At 37.5% G+C, this 16976-nt stretch overlaps 2 protein-coding genes and 1 gene segment (V, D, J or C); 2 read left to right on the top strand and 1 right to left on the bottom strand.

Annotated features, from left to right (window-relative positions):
* The window catches only part of LOC311284461 (Ig kappa chain V-III region MOPC 63-like), a 945935-nt gene that overhangs the window by 657480 nt on the left and 271479 nt on the right, over nucleotides 1-16976 (top strand).
* On the bottom strand, nucleotides 789-1758 carry LOC311284196 (myeloid-associated differentiation marker-like protein 2). Its single transcript, XM_084399098.1, has one exon. The coding sequence runs from the start codon at nucleotides 1719-1721 to the stop codon at nucleotides 855-857; it is 867 nt and encodes a 288-aa protein (XP_084255224.1). The 5' UTR covers nucleotides 1722-1758; the 3' UTR covers nucleotides 789-854.
* Nucleotides 4413-15704, top strand: tbc1d24 (TBC1 domain family, member 24). Its single transcript, XM_084398226.1, has 7 exons — nucleotides 4413-4501; nucleotides 7082-8136; nucleotides 9273-9431; nucleotides 9932-9995; nucleotides 10378-10473; nucleotides 11606-11852; nucleotides 13752-15704. Exons 2-7 carry the CDS (start codon nucleotides 7160-7162, stop codon nucleotides 13904-13906), a joined length of 1698 nt encoding a protein of 565 aa, XP_084254352.1. The 5' UTR covers nucleotides 4413-4501; nucleotides 7082-7159; the 3' UTR covers nucleotides 13907-15704.

Here is a 16976-nt window from a genome sequence, read left to right as displayed (position 1 = left end):
GTGAATGGCTAGAGGAAATTTGAAGACCAAAAAAGTGCATCTATCCATCATAAAAGTAATGGGGGGTTAATAAAGGCCTTCTGAAGTGAAGCCATGCATTTGTGTAAGGAAAATACCCATATTTAAAACTTTATAAACTATAATCACTAGCTTCCGACAGACGACCGTACGCATCGATTTACGGTGGAAGACTAACCCCTGACCCGACGCACAGCGTAATGACGAACGTGGAAACTCAGAGGAAAGAGCAAAACAAAAACACAGGTCGCGAATTAGCCATTTTGAAGAGAAATGTCTGAGGATTTCTATATAATAGAAAAGGAGCTTCAGTTTGTTGCACAACCCTATTTGTTTAAACCGCGAGAGGCGTCTAAGCTTGCGATACTCCAACATCCTACGTCATACATGCGTTACGGGTTACTCTTGTGGTGCAAGTCGACTTACGGTCGTCTGGTGGAAGCTATTATAGTTTATAAAGTTATAAATATGGCTATTTTTCTTACAAAAACCCATGGCTTCGCTTCAGAAGGCCTTTATTAACCCCCCGGAGCCGTGTGGAGCACTTTTATCATGGATGGATGCACTTTTTTGAGCTTCTAGCCATTCACCCCCATTATAAAGCTTGGAAGAGCCAAGACATTTTTCAATATAACTCCTATTGTATTCGTCTGAAAGAAGAATGCCATATACACCTAGGATGTCTTCAGGGTGAGTAAATCATGGGCTAATTTTCATTTTTGGGTGAACTATCCCTTTAAGAACTCTTCCATGAATGGTTCTTTGGGGAACCCAATGGCATCACTCTGGAAAACTCTCTCTTTTTTTTTTTTAAAGAGTGTACAATAGTGATACTATTAAGAACGTCTAAATCCACAGATTCCGCAGCAAGTGAAGACAAGGTCAATGACGTACAGGCCGAGGTTAACATAGGTCATGAAGGTCACAACAAACTGGATGCCCCATACGCAGCTGTATCCTGGACAGTCTTTGGGCCGCGGGTTTCCTCTGAAGCTGTAGGTGGGCCAGAGGATTGCAGCAGAGATGTACAACAGAATCGATATAATCAGGATGAGCATGGTGAAGCGATCAATGCTGAAGGGCAGACAGTTCTTTATCTTGGTCAAGATGTTGGTGATGACGATCAGGAGGGTTAGAGGCAAAGGAACGGCGTAGGCCACGATGCACCACAGCAGAGCCGGTTTACCCACATAACCGATGAGGGAAATGAGGATGATGCAGGCGACGAAGGCCTCGAGAACCTTAATGAAGCCGGGAAGCGCAGCTACATACGTTGCAGAGCGTGTCGCATCACATTTATCCTTGAACGTCTCCACGCAGTAAAGCGCGCAACACACCGCGGAGAGGATCGTCACCATCCAGCCCCAGATGCACTTCCGGCAGATGTAGAAGTTGGCGCACATCACCGTGCATGAGAACGTGCAGAGCGAGGACATCATGGCCATGCCGGTCGTGAAGTCGTCCCAGTCCATGCAAAACACCAGGATCAGCTTGTGGATGAGGAACATCTCCAGTATGGTGATGATCAGTGTGATGATAGGACACAAAGCCCAGATCACCATGCTGTAGATCCAGTAGGTGTGTGACGGGTGGCCCCAGATGTAGCCCACCACAAACGTCACCACACACATCACGATCTGCGCCATGTGCAGGGCGCCACGGGAACTCGTCAGGGAGGAAGGAGTGAACTTTGCCTTATCCATCGTGAAAGTGCAGTGGCTCTTCGAAAGGTCTGAAGGCGGTATAGAAACGAGCTGTTCTCAGGGGAAGATAAAAATGCATGACATGCAAAAGACACTACATCACCGCAACGCTCCACCTAATCTATAGTGATTATCAGTGGGGGAGTTATTCAAAAGTCAAGTCACATTTATTCATGCAGACTGTTTCAACGGAATAGGAAAATGAGTGTTGCACATCAGTTATGAAATTAACAAAAATGAGTTCACCCAAAAATGAAAATCATCCCATATTTACTCACCCTCAAGCCATGATCCTAGGAGTATATGACTTTATTCTTTCAGCCAAACACAATCAGAGTTTTTAAAGAAATATCCTCTTCCAAGCTTTATAATGGGAGTGAATGGTTTGAGATTTTGAAGCCCAAAAAAGCACATCCATCCATCCATCCATCATAAAATTAACCCATTCTCGACTCGCGTAAGGCCTTTAACGTTTATAGTTTATAAAGTTATAAATATGGATTTTTTTTCTTACAAAACTGCATGGCTTCACTTCAGAAAGCCTTTATTAACCCACTGAGAACATTTTTTTGTTTGTTTTGCTATAACGTTCCTGTTATTTCTGAATGTTCTCTGAATGTTCAAAACTTTTGAACATTTTTCAAAAAAAATAATTATTCTTGGTTGTGCAAAAATTATAGCCTGGGTTTCCCCATACTGCCTTGCTATTTTATTCACGCTGCTAGGCAGTCTGGACACCATGGACCAGATTTTCCCCTGAAAAAGGGAACCAATCACAGAACGGGGAGGGAGCAGCAAGACGATGACGACACCGAAGCAGTTTGTTTATATCTATGAATCCAACATGGCATCAGACTCGACGTTACCTTCTACCCTCATGTTTATCTTGCACAAACGGTAATATTCGCTAAACGCCATCGTGCACAAATAAATCTTTGACCCATCGTCTTTTTCCTCGTTGAATTTCTGTCACTCTACATACGTCATCTGGTATAATTGAAACGATTGGCTATGAGCTGCGTACTGGCGCATTTGTTAGACATTCATAGCGCCCAATAAACGGCTCTGGGCATTCGTAAACCACGCCTCAAATATGAGAAAATGAACACGTGGTTCCCAGACCAAGTCTCAAATGAGACTTGGTCTGACGTTAGCCAGGCTACAAAAATTAAGGAAATATTCCATTTTATCATTCTTACCTTTGAATGTTCTCTGAACATTCTGAAACAAACATAAATAGATAAATAGATGGTTGCAGAGAATCAAAATTTTGAAAATGTCATATATGGCTAACAAAAATGCTCACAAATTTCCAAAAGACTGTTATGTCACAGCTTCCGTAAATGTTAAGCATGTGGACCCTGGTATAGGATTCAGGTGGACGAAACCCTAGTTGTAAATGAGAATGAAATGGAGGAAAATGATAATCAAATGTTTCACAGCCGTTGGTTATATTTGACTATGCAGTCTTTGTTTTTTTATTTGACATTATCAGATTGTGGTGTAAAATTGCAAGCTCAATCTATCCTTCAAGAAATTACCTTCAGTTTACAACTTGGCACATTATCCTCAATGCTATTGAGTTTTAGCTGAAAGAACATCTTTGAATAATATCAAGAAACCGTTGATGTCTTTGACTTTATTTAAATGTGCCTGTGATAATCTAAAAGCATGATTGTTCTTGCTAATGTAATGTAAACTTGCACACAGTTGCTTTTGCTGCAGAGGAATGCATCTATGTTTATATTCATGTGTTAATGTGTTAATAATAATGCCTGAGAATCATTTCCGCTCAAACCGGTCCGTCAGCTAATGTTTGTTGCAGCCTCAAATCTGTGAAATGTGAATAACAGTGAATGTACCAACAACAGACACTTTATTTGCAGCCAAACAGGTAATTGAATTGGTGCAATATTAAATTATTTATCTGCTTTTGAAGTTTAACATATCAGTAATCAGGTATTCAAGTGTGAGTCGCTTTCCTGTTGTCCTTGTTCCTCATTAGCCATGCATGATCATGCATAATCATTTTGTATTATGCTGGATTATATTACTAGGTTGAACTGCTGGTCAACCACATCCATATACTAATGCCGGAACTATTTTGACATAATTTCTATAAATACCATGAGATATTCTTAGATTATATGATGCTTTTAGTGAATTATTGTAGGGTAGTGAGTTTATTTAAAGGTGAACACTTATAAACTATATAAGTCTATAAACACTAGGAAGGCAAGAACTGTGTCCGTGCAGCACTGCAGTCTTGATTGAGTTATCCTAATGACTGTCATGTGTCTGCGGATGTTGAGCACAAGGCCAGCTGTTGTCTCATTACCAGAACGACTCGACCTTTTGGCCAGTGAGATGCTCATAAAGCTGTAAACAGGTCAGCTGATACAGGCCGGCCTTTCACCGTGGGATTTTCCTTTTTCTCGTAATGGAGAAAGCAAAAGAGTATCCATGTATTTCTGGGTAAGATAGATAAGTATATTAATAGAATTATCATAGAAAACTAAATAGCATTGTCCGTCCATGACTGGTTGTGTATAACCATATACACACATTTCTCTATTATTATATCTTTATATTTCATTAAAGTGTGATATATATAGATAGATAGATAGATCTCGTTCTCTATTTAATATAGTATATCTAGCCTATATATCTCTGTAAGTCTCATCTTCACCCAGCGTGCACTGTGACGGCAGTACTCACTGCGCATGCGCACACAATCACAAATATGCCCGCTGCCTGACAGACAGTCGAAAGCAAATCAGGTAAGACGTTTCATTCAAATTATTATTCCAATTTTGACATTTTCTTAATGCCACTCATCTATTTGCGATTCATGTACTTGAAGTGCTGCAGTACATACTTTTAAATGGCTTCGGCATGTAGTTCAGTTTACACTGCCTGCACATTAGCTGCACGAGCTATTCACATTAGCTTAATCTGAAGCGTCGCCGTTTCATTTGCACATCTTCATGTATTAAAGGCATGTTTAATAAAAACGACTACGCCATAGAGCTGTCAGTCTGCTGCATGTGTTTGGATACTAGTGTGTGAGTATCTATAACGTCATCTGTCAGTCAAGTATCATCAGGCAGATTTGAACGAGGCTGTGCGTGTCATACTGTTTATGTCTGTCACTGAAAGTTGACGGTAAATATAGGCAGTGTTTGTTTGTGAACATTAGAAGCATTAGAAGAGCAGCAAAGCGCGTGCCAGGTGGGCTTGACGGCGCGCGCGTGAGGCGTTTCTCTCGCTCGCTGATTGGCTGCTGACGTGCATCGTCATCATACTTACTATTATTCACTATAGATATTTAATACAGTATAACTATTACGTTTTGACAGAATCTTCCTGGAAGCGTCTTACATTGTTTAAAATAGATCAAATATTTAGTTTTCAATCTTTCAGATGCCGCGGACAACCGAATATGAGCGTCCCCTAAAATGTAAAAGGCAACTTTATATTTTTTATATATATTTATATATATATATGAAATGTAATACTATAAATATGTGTAAAATAGGGTTTCTAATCTAGTTTCTATACTTTTTAAAATCCAATTAATTTATTTGTTTGTATGTTTCTATTCACGTTTTTGTTTATTTAGTGAATTATGAAATCAAATTTGTTTTATTTTAATAAAATGAAGTAAGTTTAATTGCTTTAATAAGTTTAAAACATTTTTTTCTGCTTCTCTCTAAACTTTTGGTACTTACTGATTGATTTCCGTGTTCATATAGTACAATGTTATTTACATGGTTTCTCTGAGATAAGGTTGAACAAGTGTGACCAAAAACTACCATGATAAGAGTAGATTTACTTTTTATGGATTACTATAGAAAAATGTTCCTCTAAAGTCAGTGTTTTACTATGAAATCATGTCATTTTCTTAAAACACAACTGACGGTATAATATGCTATTATAATAGGTTATGTGATTCTGACACGATGCCAGATACACGTCGTCCACCTGTCCTGGTGTAAATGGATTATAGCCCCTTGACCCCTGACCCTTGGAGCACTGATGCTTTTATGCTGCATAAGCAAATCCAATAGCGTATTTTTGCTTTGTCCTGAATCTGATAGTTTCATGTTGTTGACGTTCTCTGAGCTCTGACCTCACAGCAACTCTAAAGTACAAGAGTCTAGTGTCTGCACACGCTTACAAATCCCAAGACAGAGAGAGAGAAGGAGAAAACAGAGCGAGGGAAGTAATTGGGAAATTCTGATAAACTGAGTCAGAAAGGCACAAATACGCAGACGGACTCGCAGGAGACATGAAAGTCAATGGATGTGATTTTTAGGGCATTTCTTTTATGTCCCAGGAGCATAAAAAAACAAAAAAACAAATGTATTTCAACTATATATATATATATATATATATATATATATATATATATATATATATATATATATTTACACATACACTACCATTGAATAGTTTGGGGTCAGTACGCATTTTTTATATTTCTGAAAGAAGTCTCTTCTGCTCTTTGATCAAATAATACACTAAAAACAGTAATATTGTGAATATGAAATATTATTACAATTAAAAATAACTGTTTTCTATTTTAATATTATATTGTAAACTGTAATTTATTCTTGTGATCAAAGCTGAATTTCCAGCATCATTACTCCAGTCTTCAGTGTCACATGATCCTTCAGAAATCATTCTAATATGATGATTTGTTGCTCAAGGAACATTTATTATATTATCAATTTTGAAAACAGTTTCATATTTTTTGTGGAAACAGTGATACATTTTTTTCACATTTTTGTTTTGATAAATAGAAAGTTCAAAAGACCAGCTTTTATTTGAAATAACTCTTTTGTCACTTTTGGTCAGTTTGATACATCCTTGATGAGTAAAAGTATTCATTTTCATACTTAAAACCCCGTAATGATCCCAAACTTGAGAACAGTAGTGTATATCTGGATGATATCAGCCACTGTACATATCGGTACTGATACTGGCTATTGAAGAACAACTATTTCAAAGCTGAATTCATGCATCAAAATATTATAATATATACATTTTGGATAGCATTTAAATACTAATGCATACATAGTAATGCACTGTTTGAAATGGAAAAGCCCTGATAATATGTGCTTCCAATATGAACCAATTCAGGCAGATGCTGATAAAAATGCTAATATTATTTACATTTATGCATTGGGCAGACGCTTTTAACCGAAGCACTTACATTGCATTCAATGGATGCATTTTTTTAAAGTTGAATGCATTATTGGATATAATCACCATTTTGGGCATCCGTAATATTTACTGTTATGTTCATTCTTTGTCATTAATGAAGTAGATAATGACAATATTTCTTCTCTCAACAGCTGAGGCAATATGGCAGGCTAGTTTCTCTCAGTCGTTCTCTCTTTCTTTGTGCCGGTTGACGTGTGAGGTCAGAGGTCATGGCTGTGGACTGTGGTGTGTTCGTGGACTGGTCTCAGATGGACGATGTGTCTCGCGACGCGGCTCCCGGTAAGACCGAATATAAAGACGTAAAGGAGTTAAAACAGCACGCGCGCACGGGCCAGTGGGGCAAAATCCACAGCCAGCGCTCGGCCGTTTACCAGCACCTGCTCAAAGCCCTCCCGTGCCGCACCGTCACCCCGGATGCCGAGGTCTACCGGGACATCATGGGGAACTCGAACAGCAAGCGCAACCCATCCGCGCACCTGTTGCCGGAGTTCGTGGACGGGATGGCAGTGCCGCGTTACTGTCTGAAGGCCGAATCCGTGGGATCGGTGCATGCTGTGATCTCCTGCGTGGCAGGGCAGTTCCCGGATATATCGTACTGCCCGTGTTTGCCGGCGGTGACGGCGTTGTTGCTGCACTGGAGCGCGGATGAAGCTCAATGCTTCGAGAGCGTCAGCCGCATGTTAGCTTGCAACGAACCCGGGCGGCGTTTGTTAGATCAGACTTTCCTCGCATATCAATCGGCCTGCATGACCTTCGGCGACCTCGTGCATAAGTACTGCCCTGCCGCGCACAAGCTGATGGTTGCCACTGCGACAGACGTGCTGGAGGTCTACTCTGATTGGCAGAGGTGGGTTCTGGGCGACCTTCCCTTCAGCTTCGCCGCGCGCGTGATGGACGTGTTTTTGGTGGAGGGGTACAAGGTTCTTTACCGCGTCGCACTGGCGATACTGAAGTTTTATCGCAAGCAGTGTGTGGCTTCCGGCTCGGCCTTAACCAAGCAGGAGTCGGCGGCGGTCAGGAGTGACATTCAGACCTTCGTGCAGAACATCGGGAAAAGCGTGACGCCGGATAAGCTGCTGGAAAAGGCGTTCTCCATCCGCCTGTTCAGCCGTAAAGAGATCACGCTGCTTCAGCTGGCCAATGAGAAATCGCTCCAGCAGAAAGGCATCACCGTCAAACAGAAAAGGTAGACATGACTGTTTTATCATCAGAAATCTACAGTCAAACCTCCTCCTTGCTATCCTCACTTACATGAGATGAGTTAACTATAGTGTCTAAAAAAAATATGTATATATAAACCTGTAAACATTCCTCTAATGTCCTGGAAATAACACCTTTAAAAAAAAAATCATGGACGTTTCTGTATATATACATTTTTCTAGTTACTCATATCTGGGCTATTACTCTATATCTAGCGAATTCTCTATAAAGTTGTTTATAAAAGTATAATTGTCTAGTTATAACAGGCAAATGGACATTCATAGGTCAAAAGTTGTGCAGATGTTGATGAGTTTGACATGTAACAGAAGAGGATTGTTATTTAGTAAGACTTGAAAAGTTAAAAGGGTTTTACATTGGGTTAAAAAGGCAAAATATAGGCTAACTTTTTATTTCTAAGACGCAAAACTAAACCACACTAACGTTCAAAAGTTAGTTTTTGAAAGAAATTAATGTTTATTCAGGAAGGACGCATTCAATCAATCAAGTGACACTGAAGACATTTATAATGTTACAAGAGATTTCAATAATATTTCAAATAAATGCTGTTCTTATGAACTTTCTATTCATCAAAGAATCCTGAAAAAAATGTATAACAGTTTCCATAAATATATTTAAACAGCACAACTTTTTTCAACATTAATAATAATTTCTTGAGCAACAAATCAGCATATTAGAATGATTTCGAAACCAATAAAAAAAATTGTGAACAGAGCCATAGTGGAAAGATCAAATATAATGAGAAGATTATTATGTTTGAGTTATTTAGGGCTGTGTCTGTTCATATTAAAATGGATTTGTTTATTAAGTCTGTCTATTTATATCTTTTTGTGTTTGGCATCTTTCCTCAGATTACATGTTTATTTTTTTTTATTCCCTAATTGTCATTTTTTTACACATTATTTCATTGTTTTTTCTGTTTCTCCGGCTCTCCACTCTCTGTGCTGTCCTTTAGTTCAGTCAGAAGGTGGGTATCTTCATCTCTCATCCTCCTCCTCCTCCTCACACATTTCTATTTATTTTTTTATGCTGTTGGTTTACTGATATAAAAATAGATGATTTTTGAAATCACCAATTTTGCGTTCTCTCCTTTTATCTCTCTAGACAAAATGTCCATTTAGCCGTGAACGCTGATAATTTCAGCTCTGAGATCGTCGGCGCTAAAGAGATCAGAGATGTGTGGTCGTGGATCCCGGAGCGGTTCGCTTTGTGTCAGCCGCAGCTTCTCTTCACCACGTCCACGCACGGCTGCAGCCTGAACCGGTACTAGTACTCAGGATTCGGACACTCAAGTCACACTTAAAAATGCATATCGAATTTCATTAGATAACAAAATATCAAAGCTAGTGGCCTTACTTTAAATCAAAACATTGCAGTATTTATTATAATCTTAATTAGTGCCTCATAATCTTTAATTTAAAAATTTATCCCCTCCCTCTTGCAGCAACATCTCTTTTCTTCTCTGATGATGTTTATTAGCAAGAGTGGGACAATCTGTCAATCACATGAGATCCACCAATCGCAAACCTCAATGATTCAATCAATTCCTCATGAGCAAAATCAAGCCCTGCCTTACAATCGCAGCTTTCATTTCATGCCAAAGTTAAAGAAAGATATTCTTTATGCTCAAGAATATTATTCAAGAAGTCCTCATGAGTAATAGCTGCTGCCTCTGAGTAATAGTCATTACTCAGTTCAACAGTTTACCACAGTCTGTAAGAGCTGAATGACCTTTGAAATATTGTCTGTGATGTTTTATTTAGGTTTTATTCACATTGTGAGGGATACGAGCCGACACTAATGCTCATCAGAACCACGGATCGAGAGGTACCAAAACTGTCTCTTTCTCTTTATTCTGTCATTTTGTTTATTAATTTAGCACAAATTCAGTTGATTTATGCTGTAGTTTCTGTGAAGGTAATCTATGTTAGATTAGAGTAAAATTTTAATAAGTGCATGAAGAACTGATTTTGTTTCATCCATTTATAAATACGTCAGCTATAATAGAGCCGTTCAGTCCAAAAGTCATCCTTTGTTCATTTACTATGTGTTTTAACAATGGTGGTTTTAGTTTTTTGAGTGAAGGTCTGTGGTTATCCTTGCATACTATGTAGGATTGATAGTAAGCGAACCAGGATGCAGGGAGGTTGTTCAGGATGAGAAGCTGCTAGTCTGTGATTGACAGGCCTCTCATCCAATCGTATTGCAGGTGTGCGGGGCCTTCCTGTCCACTGATTGGGAGGAGCGGAAGAGAGGCGGGAACAAGCTCAGCTTCTTTGGCACTGGAGAGTGTTTCGTCTTCAGAGTATGTCACATTGTGCTACTCATTGGTTTAAACACATATAGATACAATCAAATACTTTTAATTTTATTATCAGTAAATAATAAGGTAACACTTTATTTGACAGTGTCCTTGTTACATAAGTTACATGTACTTACCATAGTAATAACAGTAAATAATGCATAATTACATGCAACTAACCCTCAACCAAACCCTAATCCTACCCTAACTCTACATGTAGTTGCTTAATATTACTCAGTACTTAAATATATAATTACACTGTAACAATGTAACAAAGTGTAACCAATAATAATATAGAATATAAACCAAAAAAAATTAAGGTATTAGTTGTTACTGAATATCTAGAAATTATTGTTTATATTTCACTAGGTGGCGCTATTTTCTCAAGTATTAGACTAGAGTGCAGTGCATTTATGTATCAAGTTCCTTTCATCCATCATCGTTTCATCCTGTTACACTCTCAGTCTCAGAGGAATATTTTATAGCTCTTTGGTAATTTAATGGAGTTCTTGGTTATGTTTCTATTAAATATGACTCCTTTGTAGGAATAAAAAGGACATAAATGAATCATAGTTATAATAGAGTAAAATTATAGGGCTATACATTTATTGTGGATCAGATGATCTTGGAAGGAAAGGCACGATTATTTATATCAATTTAAAGTCCTTTGAATTAAAAAAAATGTAAAATGTTACCATACATAGTAGAAGTGATTAAAAATGAAATGTACATTTAAATAAAAAATAACAGCATAAATAATTATTTATAAACAAATAAAAATATCCAAAAATAAATTGTAAATTGTATTAAAAGAAGGATCAGATCAAACCTTAGCAAGTTGGAGCACAACTGAGACGTTATTGAGATCTTTGAAACCCTAAAATGGTAAATTGCGGTGTTCTTATACTATATTATTATTTTTCATTCATCTAAAGCAACTTACATGGACACTATGAGGGTGAATGTTTGCAGTTTGTAGTAGCCCAGACCGTAAACCACAATTGAACACCCCAGCATGTATTCAGATTTCACTTCCTGACCCCAAAAGTAACGACTGGAACGGTCTGATTATTGCTGGTGTGTGTTTTCAGAAGAGCCATGACATAAATATATGTGTGTAACATGTTTGTTTCAGATGAAGCCAGAGATGGAGCGTTATGAGTGGGTCATTATCAAACACCCAGAGCTGGCGAGCGCGGCCCAGCCCGCAGGCGATGAACAGAGCGGTGGCGAAGACAACGGCGCACCTCTTTCTCTAGAGAAACCAGCCACAGCCACAGACACGTCTCAGCTGTCCCCGTTCCTGTCCGCTCGACACTTCAACCTGAACTCCAGGAACACCTCCATGTTCATGGCAGGAAACCTCGACTCCATCATTATCGGTCAGTGAGATACGAGTTTAATCAGATTTGTGTTATTATTATTTTTCTCTTCACTTGAAATCAACTTACAGTAATATTCTTGCACAGATAGTGAATATTCACCTTCAATACTGATATATGGAAGACTTTAATATGACACAAAATTAACCAACATTCTGAATAACACAGATCATTTTATGTGCCTTATATTTGACTATTAATTTTCCTAAACATTTAAATTTAGCATTTATTCATTTGGCAGATGCTTTTATCCAAAGTAACCCTGAAGTGTCAGTAGCTTTTCATATGAGAGTGTTAAGATGGAGATGTTTTAATATCATGTCTGATTTTAACCTTATCGATTTATTAAAGTATAAATGATTTGATTCACAACTCAATGATTAGTTCAGTGTTTAGAGGTATTTTTTTATTAGGTAATTACATTACAAGTTATTCAATTAAATTATTGGAAGAAATAAAATATATATAATGCAAATAAAATATATTCATAGCAAAAAATGATTTTTTTGAAGTTGCAGATAAAACAAAGATTATTGGAGTAGGTTTTACAAGAAAATACTATTACAGGTTTTCTATTTCAAAATATCAGTGTGTTACTTGTTTATCTGTAATTGGTTTTGAATTTTACAGAAAATTGTTTCTACGCCAAATTTGTTTGTGTAGATATAGATATAGATATATAGATAGAATGTAATTTTTACATTTAATTTTTTTTTACTTTTGTTTCTTGCATTAAACATTTTGAATGTACTTGCAACCAAGACTATTTGGTCAAAATGATGCTTCCTCTGATTTATGAAACCATTTCAGAGCAAAAACATAATGAATGAATGAAAGGACATTTATTACCCAGTCCTAGTTTCTCTTAAAGGGTTAGTTCACCCAAAAATGAAAATTCTGTCAGTAATTACTCACCCTCATGTTGTTCCAACCATGTAAGTCTTTCGTTCATCTTCGGAACACAAATTAAGATATTTTTGATGAAATCTGACAGCTGGCTCACTCCTCCATAGGCTTTCTCGAGGGACCGAAACTCGCCGGCCCAGAATAGTTATTAAAAACATCGTTAAAATAGTCCAAGTGACTACAGTGGCTCTACATTAAGTTTATCATGCGACGACAATACTTTTTGTGCGGAAAAATAACAAAAATAACGACTTTATCCAACTATTAGTGTTCTTCAATGTGGGCCTCTGACGAGAGTTCACGGGAGCGCCAGGACGCATGCGCGAGAACTGAGATTACGGCGTTCTTCTTCTACTACTACTTGTTACTGGCTGCTCACTCCTTGGGAGTATTACCGCCATCTACTGTACAAGATGTTTATAAGCAGAGGAAGACGCGCGCTGTATGTAAGCTATTGAATTCGACACTTATTGTGATTTAGGTCTCGATGATGTCGGGATGTCATCTTGTACAGTAGATGGCGGTAATACTCAGTTCTCGCGCATGCGTCCTGGCGCTCCCGTGAACTCTCGTCAGAGGCCCACATTGAAGAACACTAATAGTTGGATAAAGTCGTTATTTTTGTTGTTTTTCCGCACAAAAAGTATTGTCGTCGCATGATAAACTTAATGTAGAGCCACTGTAGTCACTTGGACTATTTTAACGATGTTTTTAATAACTATTCTGGGCCGGCGAGTTTCGGTCCCTCTGAAAGCCTATGGAGGAGTGAGCCAGCTGTCAGATTTCATCAAAAATATCTTAATTTGTGATCCGAAGATGAACGAAAGACTTACATGGTTGGAACAACATGAGGGTGAGTAATTACTGACAGAATTTTCATTTTTGGGTGAACTAACCCTTTAAATCCAGTATTATTTGAGTTGTATAGTATAGAAAGGAGGATCTTGAATACTTGAATTCTCTATAACCGGATGCCTTTTGTTGCGTGTGAAGGAGGAGGTGATGGTAACGCTCTGTACATCGACTCTGAGCTGAACCACGGCCGAACCGAACGCTGCCTGACCTTTGACAACCCGCCGCTGTGTGCCGAGAGCTTCCAGATCGCCCTGCTGGAGGTGTGGGGCTTCAGAGACGCCATGGCATCGTAAGAGCGGCTCGCCACACAGATCCTTTGTGTTGTGATAGACGTAATGAAGATGTGACGCTCCTCTAGTGCACTAAAAGATCCGCCCTGAGCTCCAGTCAAGATCCAATGCTTACTGTGTAAATTGATCAATGCAAAACATATGTTTTTGTGTTAAATTTCATATCAGCAGAAGATCTGTGTTGATCTAGACCAGTCAAGAATCAAGATGAAGGAAATGAAGTTTAGTATAGTGTAGTACCATTTTCATCAATGCTGCATTTAGCATTTTATGCAGTTTGTAATGATCAATATCTACAAGAAATGAGGACCAGAACACTGGAGACTTTCCTGTTAAAGCAAAACAAAGTCTTGGATGTGATTCCAGGCAGTATTTTCTGGTGCTAAACGCACCAATTATCATTATTTCTCATTATAGGATGGAGGTTTATATATATATATATATATACATATATTATTTTGAGAGAGTGATCAAAGTTTATCTGTCCCACATCCCTTTTGTTCTTTCATACATTTGAATGCCAATTGGGAAAAAAATCTGATTTCCATGTTCTCGGCACAAGAAGACCGTAAAACACGAGCTCTTCATGAATCTTTAGTCAATACTGAATTACTTCTGGGCATTCAGCATGCTTACATGGCATTCCAATGATCTTTTACACCAGAAATTAATAATTCTGTCATCATTTACTCATCGTCCTCATGTCCTTCCAAACCTGTATCACTTACTTTCTTCCGTTGAACACAAATAGAGAGATTTTTGCGGAATAACTTGGCTGTTTTTTCACACAATGAGAGTGAATCTGATCAGTGCTGTCTAATTCATAAAAGGACCAATTTTTTTTTGTTTTTAATAATAATGAGACAATAAACACTATTTTTCATGTCTTTTGTAGCTATAATTTTGTAGCTTTTGTGAAGTTTACTTTCAGAACAGACACTGTGGATCTCAGACCTCGTTTTCACATCCGCATATTCACGATATCAAAGCAGATGCAGCTAGTTTGAATATGCGCTTGAGATTTGAGATCTACGGCGGGACGTCCTGTTCCTCACACCACACTTGCTTTTGAAGACTGGAAATATAGTGCACGAACAACTTGCTTTATAGAGCTTGACAGCTTCATTGCACAGTTTCTTTTTGTGCTCCACATAAGAAGGAAAGTCATGCTGGTTTGGAACAATATAAAGGTGAATGCTGTAAATGACGACAATCTTTATGTGTTTGTTCATTTCATTTATGAATTTCAGTATCACTCCGTCCATATACTAAAGAACCATGCATAAAACTAATGAACGTTAAATGTACGCAGGTTGAATTGCAATGTAAAGTGTAGTAGAGATTCAGTGTTTGTTTTGTTAATCACTTAATAGTTTTTGCTTTAATTATATGTATGATGGCATAATCAGCACTATTTTATGTGGAAGTATTAAACAAATTTCTTTGCACTTATTGAACCTATTTTAAGTTGCCGAATGTTAGTCAATCATCTGTGAATTCATATCAGTAATATATTGTTTGATGTGTATCAGTACGGATATTTTAAGCTCATATCGTTGAATCAGAACTTCAGTGATCACAGTGGACATTGTGATGTGTTACCATGTCAAGTGATGTGTTTGTATGTTGTGTGTCTCATTCAGGGGGAGCAGGTGTGTTTTATGTGTTTAAAAAGTCTTAAACATGCACAATTATAGTGTCAAACATGTAGTAATCTAGTATCTGCTCATAGACGTTGTGAAGGACTGTTTCTCTTATGCAGGGAACATTGGAGTGAAGAATAAAAACTGTGCAAGATGTCAATTCTGTTATTGTCCTCAGTTTTTCATGCATGTAACTGTCTGGTCCTTGTCCAGTATGCAACAAAGTTCCCCACAGTTGTGGAAAACCAGGGAATGTCACAGAATTTGTAAAAAATAGATTTCCAGGCCTGGAAAAGTAATGAAAATTTCATGCATTTATTCAGAAAATACCAACAATTGGAGAAAACTTTCCCTGTAAATCTCTGATATTAGCGTTTTAACAATGCTATAGCTGTAGTATTTTGAATTATCTGCTTTGTATCTGTCACTGTTTTAATTAAAATCTATGTACAGTACGTTTACTACACAAATAGTCAGAGTTTGGCACAGCTTGCAGTTATTTTTTATCTATTTATAACACAATACTATTAACTAAAATCATTGAGATCTTCTTAACCCTTTTCTCTTCTGGTGTCATGATATGTGTGAGTTTGACCTCATAATGCAGATTCTCCCTTTGGCTAAATGAGACCAGACGAATTGATCTTCCCTCATGTTTCCTGAACAACATGTGTCCACCAGGCAGACTGACACTCGAAATAAATATGGCTTGATTACAATAGTAGTTTAGATAATGCAATTTATTATTATATTTTTTATTTAAAATATTAAACAATATATTAAATATATTTTAGCATTAAATACATTTTAATATATGTTTAATATTACGTATTAAATATGTAATTAAATTATTTAAATACTTTATTTATTTTTTTTTTTTTTTATATTAAATAAAAATATATATAGCATTATAGTGTGGGAATAAAATGTACATTATATAAACATTTGTTATCTGCCCCACACTATATCTGCTAATGTTTATTAACATATTAATAGGCTATGTGTCTAAAGTACAGTCTCGTTAATTTCTTGCTGACACAGAGGGTGATGGGCGTGGCCTGCGGTTGACGTCACTGCACAGAATGACCTTCATCTCGGGAATCCTCATCCTCTGCATCACACTGCGTGGGTGACATAATAATATCACTTTATTATAAAAAAAAAGCTTTATTTTAAACAGCATAGAATATCTGACGGCCGTTTTACAGAAATCAGAAGTCTTATTTAATAATAAAATACCTTAAAACATGTGGATAGTAAACCCTACGCCCTTGCAAAGAGTGTCTCAGCAAGTTACAGAGCAACGAGGAGGAAAAGATTAAATAAAAGTATAATGAATGCAATTACATGTTACTATTACACATTCAAACGAATAGTTACCATACACTCTGACAACGTTTTTGCAATAATTTTGCAAATCGCTTGCAAAT

Source organism: Rutilus rutilus, assembly GCF_951802725.1.
Source record: "Rutilus rutilus genome assembly, chromosome: 24".
In the NCBI taxonomy this organism is placed as follows: domain Eukaryota; kingdom Metazoa; phylum Chordata; class Actinopteri; order Cypriniformes; family Leuciscidae; genus Rutilus; species Rutilus rutilus.
This window is presented reverse-complemented; position numbering and strand designations above follow the sequence as displayed.

Bases quoted from the DNA above. Each gene is read 5' to 3' on its own strand.
- LOC311284196 (XM_084399098.1), bottom strand. From the start codon at position 1,721: ATGGATAAGGCAAAGTTCACTCCTTCCTCCCTGACGAGTTCCCGTGGC.
- tbc1d24 (XM_084398226.1), top strand. From the start codon at position 7,160: ATGGCTGTGGACTGTGGTGTGTTCGTGGACTGGTCTCAGATGGACGAT. The intron at 8,137-9,272 runs GTAGACATGACT...TTATCTCTCTAG, and splicing joins ATCACCGTCAAACAGAAAAG to ACAAAATGTCCATTTAGCCG. The intron at 11,853-13,751 runs GTCAGTGAGATA...TTGCGTGTGAAG, and splicing joins CCTCGACTCCATCATTATCG to GAGGAGGTGATGGTAACGCT.